General features: G+C 42.6%; 1 protein-coding gene across 1 annotated transcript in view; it reads left to right on the forward strand.

The window, feature by feature from the left end:
• Nucleotides 1-16,409, forward strand: part of LOC138286355 (zinc finger protein 845-like) — a 367,802-nt gene extending 351,393 nt beyond the window's left edge. Inside the window, exons 25-29 of the mRNA XM_069226512.1 lie at nt 6,630-6,743; nt 6,960-7,064; nt 8,487-8,570; nt 9,651-9,761; nt 15,579-16,409. Coding sequence (XP_069082613.1) covers nt 6,630-6,743; nt 6,960-7,064; nt 8,487-8,570; nt 9,651-9,761; nt 15,579-16,366 — 1,202 coding nt within the window. The 3' untranslated portion in view covers nt 16,367-16,409. The remainder of the gene's footprint in view (nt 1-6,629; nt 6,744-6,959; nt 7,065-8,486; nt 8,571-9,650; nt 9,762-15,578) is intronic.
• The last annotated feature ends 6,557 nt before the right edge of the window (nt 16,410-22,966 follow it).

A 22,966-nucleotide genomic window follows, 5' to 3' on the forward strand; every position in this document is an offset into this window, starting at 1 on the left:
TTTCAACATGGTTATTTGCGGGTACTAACTTTATTTCCACCAGTTATTTGGGGGTACTAACTTTATTTTCACCAGTTATGTTCATTAATCACAACTATCTAATTTTTTGAAATATTATAAGGGGGACATAAATAATTATGTGGTGAAGAATCTATGGCCCTCTTATTAAAACGTAAGCATGGTTATTTGATAATCAACAGCAGAACCTTTCCTGAAATAATTTAACCGCCACAAAATGTGTTCTGTCATTAGGAACTCAGCTGATTTCTTCATCAGTGTATTTGTGCTATCGTTTGAAGTTGAAATGATAAAAAAGTCCTCTCAGGCTGTATATACACATGCTCTGGATACTCCTGCCATCTAGTATTGGGTTTGGAGTGCTGTAAGTTGTTTTCAAGTCTCAGGATCGAGTGACTCATCCTTCTCGGTGATACTGCGCATGGGCATCAACTCCTTCGTTAGATTGTTTCCTCTCTGTCGTCGGGTTCGGACGTGAGTCTCTTCGCCCTGTCTTCCCTTCTCTCCGGTTTCAAAACCATTCTTTCCATCTTTTAGCCCATCAACGGTATTTCCTTCGATCAAGTTTTCTTACATTCTTGCACTTGTCTCACTCCGTCGGTCCGACAACCGATGGCACGCCCTCCAGGGTGCCCTTGCTGCGCTGATGGAACGGATGCCATTTCCATTCTGTCCTCGGTGCCACGCAAAATTCCCACACACTGTCCAACATTGAGTGTGTACTGACTATCAAGAAGCCACCTGCAACGCCTGCAATTCCTTCAGATTGAAAAAGAACCTTCGGGACTGAAGAGCTCATCCATTAACAGATGTCTCACAAGACTCCAGATGACACTCCGAACACCTTTGTGGAGGAGCACGCCAGTGCCTAATTTGTAAATTAGGTGGTGCTAGTGCTCAAAGCGCTTCTCTTAAACACGAGGCTGCTGTAATTAAATCTGCAAGCACTGAATACTGAGGCAGCGTTATCCTGAAGCCATCTCGGGCCTCTTCAATCCATTTACGGCCACCCCTGCCCCTTCAGCTCATCCTGCAACTTTCTACTTTCGCCCTTTATGACGCTTTTTAGTTTTTCCTTCTTTCGTCTTTCACATATGTGTCTTTTGCTCGCAGCAAATGCTTGAGGCATAAGAATAAGCCCCAGCCCTCACAAATAAGTGCCGGTGCTTAGCACCGGAAACAACAAGCACAAATTAAGCACTGGAGCACGCCCAGGAAGAGCCAGAAAAGGAGGAGGCCTTCTCCATCCAGGACTTTGACATCCATTCGGACATCGAAAGCCAATAGCTGACATCAGCGTAACTCGTGAGTACCATGGCCTTTCCTGCCCCTTACAGAGGTCGCCGGACCACTATTACCACCAGGCCATTGCTGGTTCCGTTAAACAGGCTCGGATTTCCCACCCTCTGTCTCAGTACTGAAAATTAAAAAGGCCAAGATATCGTCTTCGGCATCGAACTCAACATCTTTGGTTCAAGATATTGTTGCTACTCCTATCCCTCAAAAGGAAACTATCCTTTCAAGAGGCTCTAGATACTTCACCACCTACAAAGAAGACAAAGGACAAAGCTGCTACTACTGTTCACAAGCCTTTTCATCTTTCCTCCTCCTACTCAAACACATTCCTCACCACCTCCACCCCCTGCTGCTCTTCCACCATCCACCCCTCCTCATTCACCTGCCTCTCCTACTGCAGGAGATTTAACACCACATGGTTCCCCTTTATTTACTGGGGGAGATTTGGGAAACACACAGCAGTACCCAGATCTGTGGGACACTTAAGACCCTGATCCCAAATCCGGATTTATACCCTGCACAACCCTCACTGCCATTGGATGCCACATCCTACTACAGGTAATACCTCGAGCAGCTGCATTCCGCAATGTTGAGCTGCACAGGGACTCCATTGAGTAAGACTTTCTTTTTGATGCCCTAATGTCCACACATAGGGATATTCAGTTCCTCCCCATGCTCCCTGGCATGCTTCATCTTGCAGGCAAAATCTTTAAGGGTCCATTCCGCTCTAGGGTGATCACCCCCTGAGTAGACAAAAAATACAAGGCTGCTCCCTCTGGTGCAATTTACATACGATCACAGGTCCCGGCTACCACAATACTCAAATGGGCCAATATTTAGGCCACAGGAGATGCTCTTCCCTCAGACAAGGAGAGCAAAAAGATTGATGCCACAGGTGGCTGCTCAAGCTGCCATCATTGGTGCATCGCCAACTCACAGGCTTTACTTGTGAGGTAAGATCTGGCTCACTGGGATGAGATGGAGGAGCTCCTCCAGTATCTCCTGAATGAGCTCCGAAAAAGGGAACAGCAGATTCTCACAGAGGGGCAGACAGTAAGTAATAACTCAGTCAGATGTGCCCTCAATGCCGCGGACACAGCTGCACCAGGTTATCAACACTAGCATTCTAAGTAAGTAAGTAAGGAGACATGCCTGGCTTCGATGCTCTGGTTTCAAAGCAGGGGTACAATAAGCGGTACTCAATTTGCTGAGTTTCTTTTCTGGGAGGACACTGCGGCATAGAGAACGTTGCCATAGTCGAGGCGGCTGGTGACCAGGGTATGCCTGACTGTCTTTCTGGTGTCAGTAGAGATCCATTTGATTCGGCGGACCATGTGGAGGATGTAGAAGCAGGAGGAGGCGACGGAGTTTACTTGTCGAGTCATGCATCGTTGGCAATCGAGGATGATGCTGAGGTTTTGTGCATGGTCTGATGGAGAGAGCGTAGTTCCGAGTTAGCTGGCCACCAGCTGTGGTCCCATATGGAGTTGTTCTTCCCGAAGATCATGAGTTCCGTTTAGTTTAAGGCAGCTGTTTTTCATCCATGTTGCTACATTGGTAATGGCATTTCGAAAGTTGGCTTTTGGCATTGTGGGGGTCTTTTGTGAGTGAGAGGATTAGTTGAGTGCTGTCGGCGTTGGAGACTATATGGAGTCCGTAGGTTCTGACGATGTCTGTAAAGCGGGGTCATGTAGATGTTGAACAGGGTTGGGATGAGGGAGGATCATTGTGGTATGCCGCAGGTTATGTTCTAAGGTGTAGAAGTGAAGGGAGGAAGGCCAATGCTCTGCATACTGCCTGAGAGGAAAGAGGCAACCCACTTAAGGGCAGACTTTGTCACTCAAAACAAAGGTCAGGTCAGACCTAAGTGGACAGGGTACGCCCAGACGTGGTTCCTTTGCTCACTGTGCCACTGGATTCAAGCTAGCCTGGCTGATGAGGGGTCATACCCCAAAACCTGTCCCAGGATGCTTGTGTCTAGTCCAGGGAGGACCTGGCCTGGCAGTTCGGGCTGGACTGATCCAAAGGGAAGCAGGATCAAGACTGATTTGCATATGTCTGGGTCCAAATTGGGGTGACATGGTGAGCAAAAGAATGATAGATTTAACACACATCTGTGATTGGGGGGGGGGGGGGGGGGTGAGCATTTGAAAAGTTTCAGTACTCTGCCCATCATCCTTTTGTGTTGGTTTTGTCAATTATGCACCTGGTTTTTGAGACTGAGCGGGCTGGCAAGATGAGCCAATGGAGTTTAATCAGGATAGGAGTGATGCATTGGTATTTCTTCAGGCCCTGGACGAGACTTGCTTTGACGTGTAGGGTGCTGTTAAGTGGTGCCAGTATGACCTCTGAGCGGCAATGGGGCAGGGTTCCCACCATCCAGATGCATCATGTTCTTTTTTTACAATGTGTTCCTTGAAGGTGAGGTTGTTGTACAAGGTGAATTTAGGTAACTTGGAATTCTGTTAATTGTGGGGTGCGAAGCCATCAAGGTTCATGTGATTGAGCCAAGTTTGTATTGTTTCATGTTTGTTGTTCTAGCAATTAATAGAAATTCTGTTGTGGTTGGGTTGAGCTTCAGGTAGGCACTGGACATTCAGTTATGGATGATGTGTAGGCAGTGTTTGAGGCATTTGGTATGTGAAACAAAGGAGACTTTCAGGTAGAGTTGTTTCATCAGTGTATTGGTGAATCTTGATGCTGTTATCTGTGAGAAGAGCACCAAATGGCTCAGTTTAGTGGCTGAAGATGACAAGGGACAGTATGGAACACTAAGAGAGACTGCAGGTGATAGGGATCTTTTGGGACCTCAAGGGTGCCTGTGTGAACAAACTGGCACATGGGAACCAGTGAAGGATATTGCCAATGAATCCCATTCAAGACTCTGGTGGCTATGAGGGTGCGATGGTCGACTGCGTCAGCGGCAACTGAAGTCCAGTAATATTAGGACGCATAGGTCCTCTTCATCTGTGGTCAGAAGGCATCATCTACGATGTGTAAGGTAGCTGTCTCTGTACTGCAGCGTAGTCCAAAGCCAGAGTGGTAGCCGTGTAGAATATGATCTTGCCAATGAATAGTATGTGAGTGATTGACCAGTAGTTGGTGAAATAATATCCCAGACAGCCACATAGCACGAGGTGGGAGACATATACCTCTGTGGTGATCCAAGGTGGTGTTAAGTTGTTTTCAGATGTGATTGTTAAATTCTCAAAGCAATGGCTGAAGTGGGCAGTCCTAAATAAGTGAATTCATGAAGAGGTCTTAGCCCAAGCTCCCTCTGTGCATAATGAAAAACAATAGACCTTTCAGACGTTTACATTTTCAGATCATACTTTTAGTAAGCATGTGTGAATAATACAGGGTGTGGTGCTTTAAGAAGATAAAGCCTTCTACCCATTGTCACGCCTGACTTAATGGGAACCATTCTTTTGGGTAGTGTTACGACATTGTGATATCCAAAGTTTAAAGCTTTAGTTCTACGTAATACCAATGTTAGTTCTCTTTTTTTTTTTTTTTTTAGTCGAGAATTCTGCTTTGCTCAGTCATGTGTCTTTTTATTTTAAAATTCAGCCTGGGCTTGCTCACACCCTGCAGGTTCAAGGTTTCAGTACCTCTTTGGTTCACAACTGGTCTACATAGCTTTTCATCTGCAGTAAAATAGAAGGTGTAGCAAGACAGTAGCTTCTCTTGACAGGACCACTACAAGGTTTCCACTACATTTTCTGTATATAGCTTGTTATTCCAACCCTATTAAAATGTAATAGACGTTATTTTGGGCCCATTGAACACAACACGCCCCTCCCCTCAGAGGGCAATATGGAAGACTTAATCCTTAAGTTTCAGTACAAAACCTTGAGTGGGCCTGACAGAGTATTACAGGAGCTCAAGAGTGAAAGTAGTGCAGGTGGTAGATACACCTACTTTTGCTTAGCAAGCCATAGAACATATAATAAGCCTTTTTTATTAAACCGATTTGGCAAATAATTCAGCAGCTTTTGAAACATCATCAAAACTAAATGCTATTAGCAGTATGCTTTTTATGCTACTATTACTTCTTATGCAGACAACAAGACTTTGTTAATGTTGCTCAAATAATAATGTGTATTTCTATATAGAGGTGCACTCCGTATGTTTCAGAAATGTCACTGATTCAATGTGGAATTTATCCACTTTTCCTCTTGAAGTAACACTTTTCAGACAAAATTCATCTCCTGGTTTCCCAAGGTCCTGCCCAGTATTTTGGCAATCTCAGAAATATTCCCTCCCAACATTAAAGCATCTAAAATATCATCTGCTATGTATCTAACATTTGAACATGTGTTATAAAATGCCCTTTATGAAACCTTATGTTTGGCATTATACCACCTTCCAAACAAGCATAAAATACTGGATGTGTGGCAAACAGTAATGGCTAGTACCACCTGAAGTGAGGATAGGGTCGTAAGACTTTATACCTTCCCACTTGTAGCCCTGCTCTTGGAAGTTGAAAAAAACAGACACTATCTGGGCTGTAACTGAGGAACATTATTAACAGGTCCTCAGTAGTTGAGATTCCAAATGTTTGTGTGCTGGACAGTTCCCTATTATGAATTGATAAACATAAGTAGTTTAGCACTACATAATACCTTTCCAAAAAAACATTTAGGTATTGTACAGCTGGGTGCAAGACCCTTGGTTACCATATGATATTAGATCACATTGTGAATTGTGTTAATGTGACTATCTGTTAAAATTTGTAGATGGGCACATGTTTTCTTTTAGTTTCTTTCAGATTTTTGTTATGTTTGAGATCATTTGTGTACTGTTTGTCAGAAATGTGTGTTGTAAATACGAATGCATTTAGAATTGTATTTATCTTCGCCATGATGATAGAATAAGAGGCAAGTTGCTCTTCAATGAGTCTGATGCTGTATGTTGTGAATAAATGGAATAAATAAGGGCAAATAATTTACCCCTTGAAACCAAGAGTTAATATTGGTTGTTTGAAATAATCATTGAATTTATCCCTTGCCTGCTAATTGTTGTGAGTTTGCTTTGGCTAGTATCCTAAGCAGGCTGGGGTTATAGGATACTCCCCTTTTTAGGCTTGATAATGGACAGTTCCCTAGGGCAGATCTTTGTTCCTTGTTCCACAGTTCTAGATGGTTAGCAAAGTGCAGCACTCAATCACTGGATTCACCTAGAACAAGGCCTCCTGTATGCATGGAGAGGTTGACTGCGTGGCAACAGGCCTTGGGATGCTGCAACATTGTTTTTTACTATTTCTAAAACCAGTACTTTGCATTTGAGAAGTGGCTGTTCTGCTTCTTCCACAGGGTATCCCGGTCTAAATACTGACAATGACTTGAGGATGGAGCACGATTTAGATTCAAGTTTGATGGATCATTATGGTGTGCAAGTACGAGGAAACAGCAGCATGCAGGGGTCAGGTTAGTAGCACTGTGCTTCTGGTTTGTTGTATCCATGGAGTGAGCCATGGTCATGACAGTGATGCCTCCACCAGTGGATACTCAAATGCAACGCAATGTGTGGTGTAGGTATACACATTGAGATCTTTTTCTGCCTACTTGGTCCTCTAGTTTGATGACTAATGTTGACCCCCTTAGTCTTACAATGCTATATTTATTGCTGTTTATTTCTCACAGGAAATTCAGATATTGAAGCTGTTGCATTCTGTACCAAAGAGAGGCATGGCTATTCCATTGAGCACCATGGTCCTGAGCAGAAAGAAGGCATCACTAGTAAAACAAGTGAACATTTAATATTTTATGTATTTTATTTAGCAGTAAACATTTTGCTTCAAGGTATTGCTGCCTTTCTGTTTATAATTCGGGAAGTCCCACATCTGGGCAGCCCGCTGCTTTACTGGGGTCCTTGTAGGAGATATAGGAGGTAAATCTTTCTTTCCAGTTACCTGCATCATATAATGTGTTCATGTTTATGTAATGTTTTTAGACCTTGCTACCTGAATCTCTTGGCCATGGTCTTTTCTTCTGAGGATCCCAATTGGCTTATCTCTGTTCCACAACTTCTCTAAGTTTGCAGATGCAACAGAAACAGTGACCCAGGTGTATTACTCTATAAAGGTGGGAAAAGTATAGCTATGGGCAACCTTGGGATCCCTTGTGAGATTTCTACGCTGCTTTTGCCGTAATGACAACTGGACTCAGATAAGCACAAGTACAATTTATTGGTGCCAGGAGGAAAATTAACCACGACCCACATGTTTTAGAGTGCCGTTAAGATTCATACTCCTTTTAATGGTTTCCTCTGCCGTCCTCCTACTCGGATATTTTTGTGATCATCTTTCCGTTAGGTCAGCACCACACTTTCCGTCGCTGACCAGAATTTCTGGCCTTTTAGCAGCACAACAAGCACAACAGCGTTGCAGTTCAAGTCCCTTTAAGAGGGAGCGGTTGTGGTAGAATATGAGTGTTACTTTTAATCTGGTCCATATTGTACTGCACAATGACCGGGTTTATAGCATGAGGCATGTTTCGTTCTCGCTTTTAAAGTGCATGTTCCTCCCAGTTTCTTCGTTCTTTACAGCAGTCACAAAACCAGGGAATTACATTACAATGATTGGTGAAGAATATCCCATCTGAGATGCGTTTGGTAACCTAAGGCAATTCCAGGCCACCATCCCTGCATTTGTTGCCAATCATAGGGGGACTCAAATTGTGTATTGCCTAATTAATCTTCACTAGGCAGGTTGTTCTGCAACCCCCTGTAAACAGTGATTTTGTGAACGGACCCAATAGCATAAAGGTGTTTTTTTACATTTGCATTACACCTTTAGCATGAAGGAAGGCTAGGCACAAAAAGGCATTGGGGCACAGCACAAATGCGCCAGGACAAAAATAGTGGTCCTAACTGGATGTTCTGCAGGTCTCAGTACCGTTCAACTCCAAGCTTTCAATGAACAATCACTGTATATTCCTAGTCTGTGTGGTTTATTGTTCTGCTCAGTAATGTACTCGGCTCATTCGCTCTTCAGATTCAGATTAGGTAGAAAATTAACTCAGATACTTCTTTTCTTTATTAGCCTTGTATCTGCTAACTTACTATTTCTCAATGGAAATGCGTTAGAGTTCCTTGGTGGACCTGGCATGATGATCTGATATCAACTAAATAAAACATCCTTGGAAATGTGATTATCATCTTGTCCTCAGGGTTTCCCTTTTCCAGTACTGAAGGTGAGCCACCTTTGATGGATTACTGTGACGCTGAAGACAGTGATATCGGTTTCAATTCTAGTAAGTGGCAAATGCATTCCAATGTCACGGAAGGGACTGCACCTTGTGGGACCTTTCCATATTTATGATTCATTTAAATATTTTTAAATGGTGTGCTGCGGAGGGCAGTGAGTGAACCCTGTAGGTGCTTGCTTAAGCTGCTCATGGTCTAGAACTGATCAACTACAGGCAACAGGCAGTGGCTATCTAAGGCCAGTGAAGACGTTTACCCTTCAATTGTTAATTTGATAAATGATCTTCTACTAAGCGGCTCTGGGCTCAGATAAGTTACACCTGCTTCTAAAATGCTTCTTTCGGAATGCAATAACTTTTCAATTTTCAATGTGCATTGCTGACTTCTGACTGAGAGCTACCTCATCCGACGACTGCTCTGGTGTACATGCACCCGAATTGTTACATTATCTGCAACGATCAGAGTGTGACCCTGTTCTAAGCTCACATAAGATGGTCTGTTGCTTGCACTGGTCATGGAGTTATCGTGTATGTGCTCAGCTAATGTGTGATTGATCTTAATGTGGTATTATATTTTTGACTCACCTGATACACTGCTGATGGTGGACAGTGACCATCCCTATCCGAGATTTGGTAGTTCAAATCTATGCATCAGTCAATACATTAACTAAGTCTCCTCAGTCAGACAATCTTTTGAGTGCGCCTGAGTAGTATCTGCTCCCAAGTTGGTATATTGCTTGTGTGCAACAGTGAGTAAGGACCCCCCTTTAGAATCACGAAAGTCCCTTGGTGCTGGGTACTGATAATGTGCAGTAGATTGTAATGTCCTATCTCATAAAGGGTGCACATTCCTGTGTGGGCACAATGTTGAAATGAGATTGTGAGCCTGATAAATGGATGCAGTGTGTTGTATGAACCTTGTGCCTGGTTGTAGCATTCATTGCATACAGTATCCCTCATTTCCCATTCGTGTCCTTTCTCAGTTTGAAGTATTGCTGTCAGGGAGAATGACCTCTATAATGAGTGCAATAGCTTAGTAATGGGATGTATAGTATGTGGTGGACTGTGGTTGGGATTTCCTTTTACTGTGAAACATCTATTTAAAACTTGAAAATCATCTTATTGCAGGACCTGAAGTTAACACCAGAGTTGCATCACTGGGTATTAATGAAGATGGAGAGACCTATCCAATAGACATCCAGAACTATGAGCAAAAGGAAATCAGAACTAGTGGTTCAGGCAAGTAAACTATGCAAAGCTGTTTAGTACAGCAGTATCATGTTGGAGTGACTCTGATATGGACTAATACCTCTGTAACAGCAGGCCTCGAAACATCTAGCCGCCCACTTGCCGTGGCGAATCATATTTGATTAGGTTGAGCTTTATTTAGGACCTACTCACCCCTTCTGGCGAGTTGACAAAGAACAGGTGTTCTGTTCAGTCAGAAAGTGAAGGAGCAATAAAAACGCCTTTAAATCTTGTTCTTATCTTGTCACATTGACAGAGGCCAAAAGTCAGTTTGTTGTCTTACAATTATTTTTCCTTCTGACTGCAGAGTTCCGGGGTTTCGTATGGTGAACTGTCTGACCTGCTCTACAAAGGGAGTAAAAAGAAATGCTGAAGGATGTCAGGGTTTTCCTAACAAACAGCATTTATATTCCTAAGTCTACTGTACGAACATTTCAAAATATATTTCAGTAGTTGTGAAAGCCCATTTTTTTTTACTTCTTTGTGATGAAAAATATATTTTAATAGGATGAAACAAATCAGAACATTTTACTTGGTGATGTGCAAATGATAAATATGTTTTCTAAAACCCAATTTTCACAGAATATTGTTAATACATTATATAGTTTTATCAGCAAAGCTGCAAGTTAATTGAACAGTTTTTGGACATTTCTTGGAAATGTACTGTCTGTAAGTGACAGTGCGCTACCACACTTTGCTTCAGTAATATTATAAGTGAGTGTTTAAACATAAACTGAGAAACACTCCTGCCCTTATAGCAATGCTATTAGTAAGCCGAGAGGCAAGTCATGGGTCATGTGTACTCTATATGTGTGCTAGAATCTTATTATTTCCATGCAGCAAACGTTTAGTCTATTTAATCAAACAAAAGAGGGTTTTTTTATCAGCAGAAATGCTGAACTCACATACTTGAAGGTGCACCCAAATGTGAAAAAAATAAAAAGGTGACTCTTTAAAATAAAATATTTGCCTAGGATCACACAATTTGAGACCCTTTTACGGTTCAAGTACATTACAGTTAGGTAATCAAGTTACTTGACCTGCAGTTATGATTTTTCGAAACCTGCTGTACTGTATGTAGTTCAATAGCTATTGTTTGTATGAACCAAAAATGTAAGGTCATGGGGCAATGAAACATGAAAAAACTCATCCTCTGGAACATTAATGTATTATATGCAGGCTGCGCACCTCTCTCAAAGGCTTTCATCCCAGAATCAAGATTGAAGCAAAGATTTGCCCTTTTTACTACTAGACATACTATAGATTAGAGACCTGGGTAAGTTGTCAAGCCTCCTGCGTACACCATATGGGCAGTCTTCTTTTCAGGAGGGGTATATAGGACTCACCATAAAAAATGATCCCATGCCAGAACCAGCTGATGATTTTGAGCAAATTATGATGACTTTTTTCTTTGCCTTTTGTTTGGATGTGTAATGGCTTGGGGATGTGATGAACATTGAGTTCTGAAATGTTATAGGATATATTTCTAGAAGTTGTATTGCACTATTACAGACTGCACTACAGAGATTACTCTTCAGCTGTCCCAGATGCCGCCTTGGTTCCCTTAAGGCAATAATAGTAGCTGTCAGGCTGGTTGAGCATTTGGGTGTGGACTGCGTAGGTAGCCAGGGTGCACAGAATTTGTGCTATGCTCTTTGTGGCTATCAGTATTCATTAGAAGCCAAATATAATATTGTGGCTACAGTCTTACAGAGGGACCACCATACTTAAGTTCTCAACTCCTCATTTATCTTCCACTCAAGGGCATGAGAGGGGCCCGTCGGACACATTAAACACATTTTCTCCCAACAAGCAGTCTTCACACTTTGGTGTGTACCTAAAAATGCCTGTCTCCCACAAAAATAGATCATTTGCCTCAAGCCATTAGTTGTGTCTTGGCCTGATCATGGAAGCATTAACTTATGTTAAAGGGAGTTCCACTTTGGGTGGGCCCCACCAGTTCAGAGTCTCAAAATCTGCTTGGATGCAATGTATGACAGCACATGGCTACAATGCTAAGATCGTATTCCTTATGGAATTGTGTTAAGATTATGATTCTTAAAAACAAATCATTTAAATCAAATTTTCAGCCTACAACTCCATTTTACCTTGTTCCATTTTGCAGTCACAGTTTTTCCTGTGTGGTTCTCTGCATGGCTGAAGTTGTTTCAAAGAAGCTGAGAGGTCCATGTTTTATGGTGGAACACCTTGTTCTTTTTCTGTGGCATTTTAAAGTTTTTATAATTGGGGATCCTTCAGAGACTGATAAATTAGATGCTTCGGTCAAAGCAGCTGTGAGCATTACACATGCGTTTTGATTGATTGATTGATTTTCAGTACACAGGTCCAGTACATGACTTTGGTTAGTTAGGTTTAATTTTTTGATGCTCCTTTTGGCAAAAATGAATCAAAGTGAAAAGTGACTGTTGGAAGAAGGAACATGTAGAATGTGGATATCCAAATTGTAAGTCTATTATGAATTGTTAGCAGGTAAGATTCAGTTCTGAGGACCTCCATGAAAACATCTTGGATTTGGTGGGCAAGTTTGAATTTGAGCACCCAATTCGCATTGGTTTGATAATTTTGGATGGCCAGCAGTTTTGAAACTTTAGTAGCACAATGTAGTCTGAATTTGTTTATTCAAAACTGCACTAACTGGCAAACCCACCATTAAATTGAATGTCTGTGAAGGCTTGTGTTTATTTTGGACGTGTTACCTATGTTTCTTTTTTGATAGAGAATAGCCCATTTTCAGCTCTTAGCACGTAATGTGTTAATTGGTTGTGAATTGGCAGATGTGTGTCATTGGCATTGGAGTAATATTTGAATTTATGCGTTGGCAGAACTGTGTGTCGTTGGTGGAGTTAAAGACTAATATCTCAGAGATGTATAGAGATCAGATATAAAAGTAACAAAACTAATGTCTTGTGCTGGAGGCTCTGGATCACATAACTGAAAGATTGAATTCAGTTTCAGTGCATGGAAGTAGGCAGCACAGAAAGTGAGGGAGAAGGATGTGCCTGTTTTTTTATAGCACATAGTGATCAAAAAGGGAATTCCAAACCAACAAAAACATAATTAAGATGAATATTGGATGTAGCAACTCCCCAACTTAGGGAATGATTACCTAAAGTCAAGTCCAACCAATCAAAAACATTATCATAACACGCGAGAGATAGACATGGGTGTAATCATCATGCCATGACAGGCATGGGGAGAGGAATTCAAGGGTTCTAGGGCATTAGTAGTTTTTCAACTTTCATCTTGAAAGATGCAGTTGAGGGATTCAGTCTGGTTTCAAGGGACAAGGAGTTCTAAATTCTCATGCCAGAGAAGGCTCGGTTGTAAGTTTTCTTTTTATAGAATTTCTGTGGTTTCAGCAGTAAGGTGCTGGAACGTCTAGCAACTCTGCAGCCACCAGAAAGTTCCAGTTTCTGTGCAAGGTATCTCAGGGTATTGAAATGTAGGGCTTTGAGTCATGCACGCAATATTTACCTGTATTCTTGCTTCATACAAGATTTCAAATCGTGGGTGATGTGGTTGTTTCTTTTAGATCCAGTGATGAGCCTTGCAGCCTAGTTAAGAGAGGCCCCTAATGGAGCAGTCTTGAATCTGAGAAGTCCATAAAGGGTTGTACTTCCATAGTCCAACCTGGGAATCACTAGGGCTTGCACCGCAGACTGAAGTCATTGAGTGGGAGGAGGGGTTTTATTTTTCTTAAGATGTCCAATTGAAGGTTTACTCCTTGGTGGCAGCACTGATGTGCTTCTGTATGTTCAGGTTCTTGTCTGTAGTTATTCCCAGTGATCTTGCAGAATCTATAGCAAGTGGCAAGCAATTAGGAACTGTTAGTTGCTTGATCCATTCCTTGATGACAGGTGTTTGTTTGGTCGGTGCGATTAGTAGAAATTCCGTTTTGTGAGTGTTTAGTTGGAGGTGGTTGCATGTCCACCAATTTTGGATTTTTTGAAGAGTTAAGTTGAGGGACCTGATGTCTTTGGGGGAGGAGATGGTCAGGAACAATTGTGTGTAACGGGCGTACAGGTGACAGTGGGTGTTGGGTGATCTCAGAATTTCCATTAAAGGCTCCATTAACAGGTTAAATAGAGTGGGTGAGAGCAAGGATCCCTGTGGACCCCCTAATGTGACCGGAGTGGTTCTAGACAGGGACTGATTAGCCTTGAATCTTTGTGTTGTGTTGTGGAGAAACAAGGTAAACCAGTTTTTGACAGACCCTGATAGCTCCATCCTATTTTCCAGTAAGTCTAGTAGGTTATCATGCTTGATCTAATTGAATGCTGACAATGGGTGGAGGAGGATTAGTAGGCAGGATTCATTCTGATCTAACATTTTTAATGTGTCATCCACTATGTGTGTAGAGAACCAATGTGGGTCTGTGACCCGGATGGAAACCGATTGGAATTGGTCTAAAAGTTGGAGTTGTTCAATGTGGTTACAGAGTTGGACGTGAACACATTTTTCGAGGAGCTTTGCCAGAGTCGGCATGTTGGCGATTGGGCAGAAGTTATTTTTGGTCCAAGGTATCTGCTGTCTGTTTTTTCAGGATGGTGGTAGGCGCGGAACCTTGCCCAAACTTTAGGCAGTCCTGGATAGTGCCTTTAAAGTAAAGAGGCATTTACTATCTTGGTCCAAAATGGGAGTATAGACGATTTGAGCTCACTGAAGAAGTTAGAAGGTCGTTGAAATGGCTTAAAAGTTTCAGCGTTGTTAGAATTTTGAGAGTAGTGCTTTCTTCTAAGGTTTTGAAATGGTTCCATGAAGTGTTGAATTTTTTGGTGCGTGTACCCAAGAGGACAGGAGGGCACAGCAATCTGGGAAGAGGAGAAACTGGAGTGAGATATGACCGGACGATGCTCTATTGCCATCTGCAAGTTATTTCCAATCTTTTCCATCTTTTCAAGGAAAGAGGAGGCAAATTCTTCACAGTTTGGTTGTGGAGTAGGTCCAGGTGGGGAGGTCTGTAGCTGTGTGTATGAAGTGGAGTCTTTTCTGATATTTTTGTGAAGTTCACAATACGTCCCTTATTGTCGGGTAGAGGGTTATTTTTTAAGAATAATTTTTTAAGAATAACTTTCTTGCAGGCTGGTGGCCAGTTACCTCTTCTTATTGTTGCTTACTTGAATTTAGTATTTGGATGAGCAAACGTAGTCATGTGTAGAAACCAAGGGGAAGTGTTATATAGAAATAAAAATTGAAAAATATCAGTGGCATATCAAAATAATGCAAACACTGTTGGTAGACCTTAAAATATTTAAGCGAAAAACATTAGGGTAGAGAACTGTTGAAAACGCATGTTCTTTCCAGAAAGAAAATTTGCTATAAGGTGTTCCAGAGAGTATTAACATTACAATCATTTAATCATGCCTTTTAAGCTAAATGCTGAGAATTTTAGAATCTGTATGGATATGTGTATAACCAACAGAAAGAAGTGTGAAATGCGTATATGAAGGGCATCATCTGATCTTGTTTATTCATAAACTAAACTGAAATGTTGTTGGTCGTCTTGTAGTGCAATATCAGGATATCATTTCTTGGTTCTTTGTAAATTGATTCTGCTTAAACCACAGTCTTTGGAAGTGAACACTTAATATGAGGCGCTAAAGAGGATCTATGCAGCAGGGTAGAAAAGAAGAAACACTGGGGCATTGATAGTTCAGGTGAAATATTGAGAAAACTATACAAACAATACAACATACTTGAATGCTCCTAATAATTATCATGTCCCTTTTCCATGGCTGCTCTTGTGTGGAGAAAAAAATATGATTTGCCTTTTGTTTAATTCAACAGGTGACCGTGCTACAAAAAGTAAAGTTGGAGATGGCGGCAAATACACTGTTAAGAACATTGAAAGTAAAGCATCATCAGGAAAGGTCAAAGTAAATAAGCTCCCCAAACTAGAGATGGAGACAAATACCGCAAGCCAGCTGTGGTCAGAAAGTAATCCAAAAAATGAGCAGGAAAAAGGTACTCTACAAGAAAACAGTTTAAAAGAGAACACAAATTCCAAAGGAGCATGTAGCTTTGACGAACATAATGAGCATGAAAGTAGTTTGCGGAAAGCATCTGTAGATGAAGTTAACCAACAACAAACCTGGGAACCACATATGTTTGGTGAATTCGAGAAACATTTCAGACAGAATATTAGTTTAATTGAGACCCAACAAACACAAACAGAGTCATCACTTCAGGAGAGTTCTTTTCAATGTACAGAATGTGATAAATGTTTCAGTCAAAAAGGGCATCTTATTTGTCATCAGAGAACTCATTCTGGAGAGAAGCCATACCACTGTACTGAATGTGATAAAAGCTTTAGTCTCAAGCACCATCTTGTAGGACACCAGAGAACACATTCAGGAGAGAGGCCGTATCAGTGTGCCAAATGTACAAAAACCTTCAGTTGGAAGGACAGTCTTCGTCGACATCAAAGAACACATACTGGAGAGAGACCTTATCAGTGTACACAGTGTAACAGAAGTTTCACTCGTAAGGAAGGCCTTATTAAACATCAGAGGTCACATACAGAGTGGGTAGGCCTGAATCAATTTGGTCATCAAACTTGGGAAAACCTACCCTAAGGCTGAATGCATGGCCCATCCTTCAATAAAGTTTCAAAATCTTTTTCTTCTCTATTGGTATATTTCTACTAATATTTCTGATTCTTTGTCTCGTCATTTAAATGTTTTCATCTGGAAGAATATGAATCATGCAACAAAAACATACTTGAAATTAAATTAATGTGAATTCCTTGAAATAGGACACAAGTGTTCAGTGGCTGGGCAAATGCCATTATGATGTCAAAGTTCAATACGAGTAGAAGCTAGCCGGCATGCTCTTAACGTTACTTGCATGGTCTCTCGGCATTTTGGATGAATTGATTACTTTCTGTTAAAATTCATTGCTCAACATTTACTAAGTGTAGTTAGTATCATTCACCATCCTTCCCCAGAAATATTTCCTCCCTCAAGGTATCATTATTAAACTCCATCGCTCTGTTATGAAAGTGATAAGCCATGCATTTTGTGGTTTAATTTGCCTCAGAGCTTAGAGGAAAGACCGGGATTGTGGCAAGGTAGATGTAGATTTGTAATAAAGGTTACCCTGATTGACAGACAGTCCTAGGTGGCAACAACCACAGTAACACATTCCTCCTGTGTCTTTAGGTTGCATCCCTTTTCAGTGCAGCTGTAGAGGACAGTACACCCAATCACCAATTTATAATAGTGTTCAAATGCTTGCGGAAAAGCTGAAGTGTCACTAATATGTTTAGCCATACTCTGTGGCTCCATACAGAAGTTGAAAGTTAAACACCATGCTGACAAATAAGGTTTACATAGTTCAAAGGGGATTCACCTATTGAAGACTGAAGGAGAGAGTGTAATACCGCTAGCAGCAGAACCAAAGATCACAAAGAATGCATCAGATCATCTGACATAGACTAAACAAGCCAAATAGATCAAGTAGGCTTGATTTATTTATAGACTGCAAAGCATCAGAGTAGACAAAAACATTATTTTATTGCTAACTGGAATGGAACCCTCAAGCAAATCCTAGGATACTTTTGAAGTACTATATTGTCTGCAATAAATGTACGATCAGTTAGTGTTTGAGCAGTGTGTCAACTGCAACAATCCTCCAAACACCAAATTAACTGAGGAATGGCTACTAAAATGTGCACATTGGTTATCGAAATCGAATGGCATCTCTGCCTGTGGCTCAAAAGGAAAGTATTGAAGGGCCTGAAGGGCCAACAGTAAGTCCCATTGCAGCACTTGTGAAATGGTACCTGGCAGGAGTTTCTCAAAAGGTCATAATAGCCCAAAAGACAACAAATTAATCTAGCACAATATCCTCTGGCTGATATAAAGGTTTGAAATGTAGCCAGTCACTCAAACAAGGGGGAAACTGCCAGTCCTGTTAGAAAATCACCCCAAAAGAACACCGAGGTTCCCTTTATGGCATTAGGTGTTTGACCACTATAACAATGTTAAAAGGATAAAAAATTCCAATGCCAAATATAAACAGTTTATGTACTAGGCTAACAAGAATGCAGGATATATACACACACCGCTCCCTCTGGAACAACCCTGCAGCAGGCCTAGTATTTCAAGGAGAACAGAGGCTAGCTCAGCAGGGATGGTCAGGGAGCTGTCCTGAAGGTGTGATGCAAGAGGGCAAGCCAAGATCTGCAAGACCAAAAGAGAGCCGTTTGTACTTCTGCCTATTCTCTGTTAAAATTGACCTGTACCCCAGAAATTGAGATTCAAGGCAATTGGCAGGAACACATACTTTAAAACACATGGGCCCTCATTCTGACCCTGGCGGTCTTTGACCGCCAGGGCGGAGGACCGCGGGAGCACCGCCGACAAGCCGGCGGTGCTTCAATGGGGATTCCGACCGCGGCGGTAAAGCCGCGGTCGGACCGGCACCACTGGCGGGGTCCCGCCAGTGTACCGCGGCCCCATTGAATCCTCCGCGGCGGCGCAGCTTGCTGCACCGCCGCGGGGATTCTGACCCCCCCCTACCGCCATCCAGATCCCGGCGGTCGGACCGCCGAGATCCGGATGGCGGTAGGGGGGGTCGCGGGGCCCCTGGGGGCCCCTGCAGTGCCCATGCCACTGGCATGGGCATTGCAGGGGCCCCCGTAAGAGGGCCCCTACATGTATTTCACTGTCTGCTGCGCAGACAGTGAAATACGCGACGGGTGCAACTGCACCCGTCGCACAGCTTCCACTCCGCCGGCTCGATTCCGAGCCGGCTTCATCGTGGAAGCCTCTTTCCCGCTGGGCTGGCTGGCGGTCTGAAGGAGACCGCCCGCCAGCCCAGCGGGAAAGTCAGAATTACCGCCGCGGTCTTTCGACCGCGGAACGGTAACCTGACGGCGGGACTTTGGCGGGCGGCCTCCGCCGCCCGCCAAGGTCAGAATGAGGGCCATGGTATGTGAAAGACAGGCCACCTACTCCAGCTTGGGCTGAGGCTTTGAAGCAAAAGTCTGCAGTTCAGAATTCACTGCTGAGTTTGGTCCAGTGAGAGACTAGCCTACTAGTGATCACCTGATTTGAACCTAAGCTGATTTAAGAGTTGATTTCTACACAAGTCAGGGAGAGCCACCTGTTTTAGACATACCTCCACCCCACCGATTCATGTAGATTTTTGCCGCATAATGACTTGGTACTGAATATCCCTAAATCTGCAGAACAAGCAACAGCATATTTAAAGGGATGGTTGAAAGTTCTGTCCATTTGGAGCCAGACATTACTCCAGCTCTTGCATCGACTACTCCTTCAAGGTTACTGGCTCCACAACATTTGGCAGACATTAATGATCACTACTAGTGAAGTGAAAATACATTTAATTTCAAGTAGATGTTTCCATAAAATGTGCATTCTATAAACACAATAACATTTATGTTCTCAGCTAAATGTGATATTTGTATGGTTAAAATGACTGAATGTCACATATTTAAATAACAGTAAACTCATTTCTCCAGTATCTCCAGTTTCATAGATTCACAGGCTTGAATCATCCCCCTTGTTGGAGTGGGAGTCCCACAGTATCTTTATTAAAGCAGTAGGTAAACTACCATAGGCCCTAATGGCAGTGAACAATCGCTGCCATAGATTATCTGTCCTTTTCTTAAAAAGAACCAAACTTGCACTATGACCAATCAAGCTACATCACCCTATAGAGTATTCCCAGCAGACGCTGAATCCCTCAGATTTTCAACTGCACGTTGTGTGAATGGACTCTCCTTTCAGCTCTGCTCAAAGCTATGTTTTCTCTCAGCAGTTTCTCACCAGATATCTTCACGGATTCAACTACCTACAGATTTTGGCTGCATATTATGTCCCAACCCATCACAAAATGACTTTTCAGAGCCTGTGACACCTGTGGGAAGAAAAGGCTTCATTCTTACGACCCACATGAGGAATGTATATATTGCCTCCGTCCAGAGCACAAGGTGAGACACTAAGATCTGTTGCACCTTTTCTCCCAAGACTCTCAAATACTGGGAAGGCAGACTTTGATTCTCACTACAGAAACTAAAAACAAGAGAGTGCCCGTTAGCTGAGGATAGTGATGACTGTTCACAGGCCTCACACTCCCTTAAAAGGTCTCCAACAAAGGTTATTCAAAAATCAAAACACACCTCTGCTGGGCATGGGAAAAGGCATGAGGACCTTCCTTCGTTTTCCAAAATACACAAAATTGCCTCAGAAAAGATTTATTCTGAGCCCACAACAGGGACACTTGCAAAAAGTACTTCTTGGTCTCTACCATTGATGACAAAAGTAAAGAAAAATCCACAAGATTCCAAAAAGTTACTCTCATCGACGAAGGAACCGTCTACAACACACTTGTTATTGAACATTCATGGTGACAACGGCCATGTCGACCTTCACCACAATGGTGTCTCCCATGATAATTTCTTTGCTACTATCATCGACGATCACTACAGCAAGAGTCTTAAAACAACCGTCCGTAAAGACTTTGTCGATGCTAGAATCTCTGTCGAAAATTCCGACTATGCCACACTCGTCGCAATTATAGGTACTGCCGACAATGGCATTGCCATCGACGATGGACTCATCAATGATGGTTCCGTCGGTGATACCGGCCTTGTTGACAATTCCGTCGGCTCTGCCAACCTCATCAACGACCTTGTCATCGATTATACCGTCAACACTCATGTCAACGACAGCATTGATAATACCATCGCCATTGATACCATTGACAATGCTATTGACTACGACTTTACTGTAGACTAAAAATAAAATGCACAATTAAACGTTTGAAATCATCAGCAAACATTTTTCCTCCATTGTCCTTGATCTCACTAAGAGAAAGATCATCTACATCAAAACTTTTACCAATACATGCCTCTCCAAGTAAGGTACTACCCTACCCACCTGCGCACCTCTTGGATGAGGATGATGACTGGGGATGAGGACCTTTTGGAGCTAAAAGTAAAATGGCAGGACTTCGGGGAGGATGATGATCAGTATCCGGAAGAATACTACTTAACAAGGGAACTCGCGGAGGATTACCATCACCAATTTTCTGGATAAGAACAGCAGCCATCTGTTCCAATTCCCATATCATTAGTAACAAACTTGCAAAGTATGCTTCAGGATTATTATTGCAGGTTTTCACTGTCAACTCCTGCAACACCTATGCCATAAGCATCTAGATCAGTGCGTTTGCTACAAACCCCAATGCCATCGAGAGTTCTTAACAAGCCTGCCACCCCTGTACCAGAAGTAACATCTGCCTTAGCCCAACCCCCAGATGAAGATCTTCAGTCTACAGACAAAGACAGAGAGGAAGAAGAAATATGTGATGCAGCCTCAGAACCAAACGAGTGAGAAGACTATCTTATTCCGAATCCATTTCCACCTGTTGGAGCACCAGTAGATTCCACGCCAGAAGACATAGGCTGGGCTCACAATTTAATGGCGAGAGCGGCCAAGCATTTTGAGCTACCACTGCTCACTAAAGAAACAGATTGTTTTCTTTATGATTTTAAAGAACCAGACAAAAAATCAGTGACAGCTGTCCCGATTATTGACTTCATATGGCAAGAAGGCCTTAAGACCTTGAAAAACCTGGCTACAGTGTCCGCACAAATACCACGATTGGAGAAAAAATATAAAGCTTCCAAAGATTCTCCAACTTGTCTGATCAGACAACCTAAACCAGAATCTGCGGTGTCACAAGGTGCAACGTCGCTCAAAAAAATCCCTTCACACCAATTTCCTCTCCTCCCGACAGGGATGGGTGTCGGCTGGACAACATAGGGAAAAGATTTTCCACCATGGCAGCCGCAACGGTATGGGCAGCAAATTCCCTGGCCATATTGGGCCGTTACATTTGCCAAATGTGGCCGGATATGTTCATATATATAGATTTCCTGCCAGAAGACGCCAAACTGGAATCTAGGGAAATTCTCCAAGAGGGGGAAGGAATATCAGCAGAAATAATTAATTGTGCCATCGATGTATCCACAACTGGATTCAGACAGCTTGCGGGAGCAGCGCTTCTCCGCAAACAGGGATGGTTAAAATAAATTTTATTCCGACCAGAAATACAGAGTAAAATATTGGACATGCCGTTCGACGTTAAGTTGTTCTGTGGAAAACGTGGATGAAGCCTTACAATCCAATAAGGCTGTCACGGATACAACAAGATCTCTTTGTACATTGCAATACAGAAAGCAGCCTATTCATAGAGCTAGAGGGAGAGGCGCTTATTCCTTTAGGAGCAGCTATCAACCCACCAGGGAACAATTTCAATTAGGCCAGGCACCGTACCTCCCACAGTATACACCGCAGTAGTATAGACTACCACCCGCGGCAGCATAAAAGCACTCCACAAGAGAGAAACAGTCTCCCTGCAGCAGAGATACCACTAGAAAACAATAATCTATTAATGGTGCCAACTACTCTCTCCTCTCCCATGTCCTGGATTGGAGGTCGCATTGCAAACCATTTCAGTCAATGGACCACTATAACATCAGACAAGTGGGTTCTAGTTGTGATTGCCAGAGGGCACACCCTCCTGCACAAACCTACAACCACCCCGCTATCAGGACCAATATACCCCTCCACCCCACACATTTTTTTGCAATTCCTCAAAGAGATATCCAGCATGCTGAGTAAAGAGGCAATAGCAGTTGTTCCACCATTACAGAAAGGACTGGGTTTCTACTCCTGTTTCTTTCTAGTAAAGAAACCCTCGGGATGGTGGCGTTCCACTCTAGATGTGACAAGCATTGAACAAGTTTCTAAAGAAACAATAATTTAGAATAGTAACACTTCAGGACATATTACATCTCCTAAACAGCGGAGATCATATGACGTTGCTGGACCGCCAAGACTCATATTTTCATATCCCGATACATCCAGAACATCACAAATTTCTCTGCTTCCAGGAATCCAGGTATTTCCATACTTGAACGATTGGCTGATAGAAGCTTCAAAACACCAGCAAACAGCCACAGACCCGCCCATCTGCCTCTCGTTAATCAAAAAACTTGGGCTCACAATCAACTATCAGAAATCACAATTCCAGCCCACAACAAAGTTGACATTCTTGGTGGCTCTCCTGCATATGATACAAAACAAGGCATTTCCCTCCCAAGAAAGACCGCTGAAGATTCATCAATTAGCTCACAAGCT

The sequence above is a fragment of the Pleurodeles waltl genome, chromosome 3_2, assembly GCF_031143425.1.
Source record: "Pleurodeles waltl isolate 20211129_DDA chromosome 3_2, aPleWal1.hap1.20221129, whole genome shotgun sequence".
Lineage (NCBI taxonomy): Eukaryota > Metazoa > Chordata > Amphibia > Caudata > Salamandridae > Pleurodeles > Pleurodeles waltl.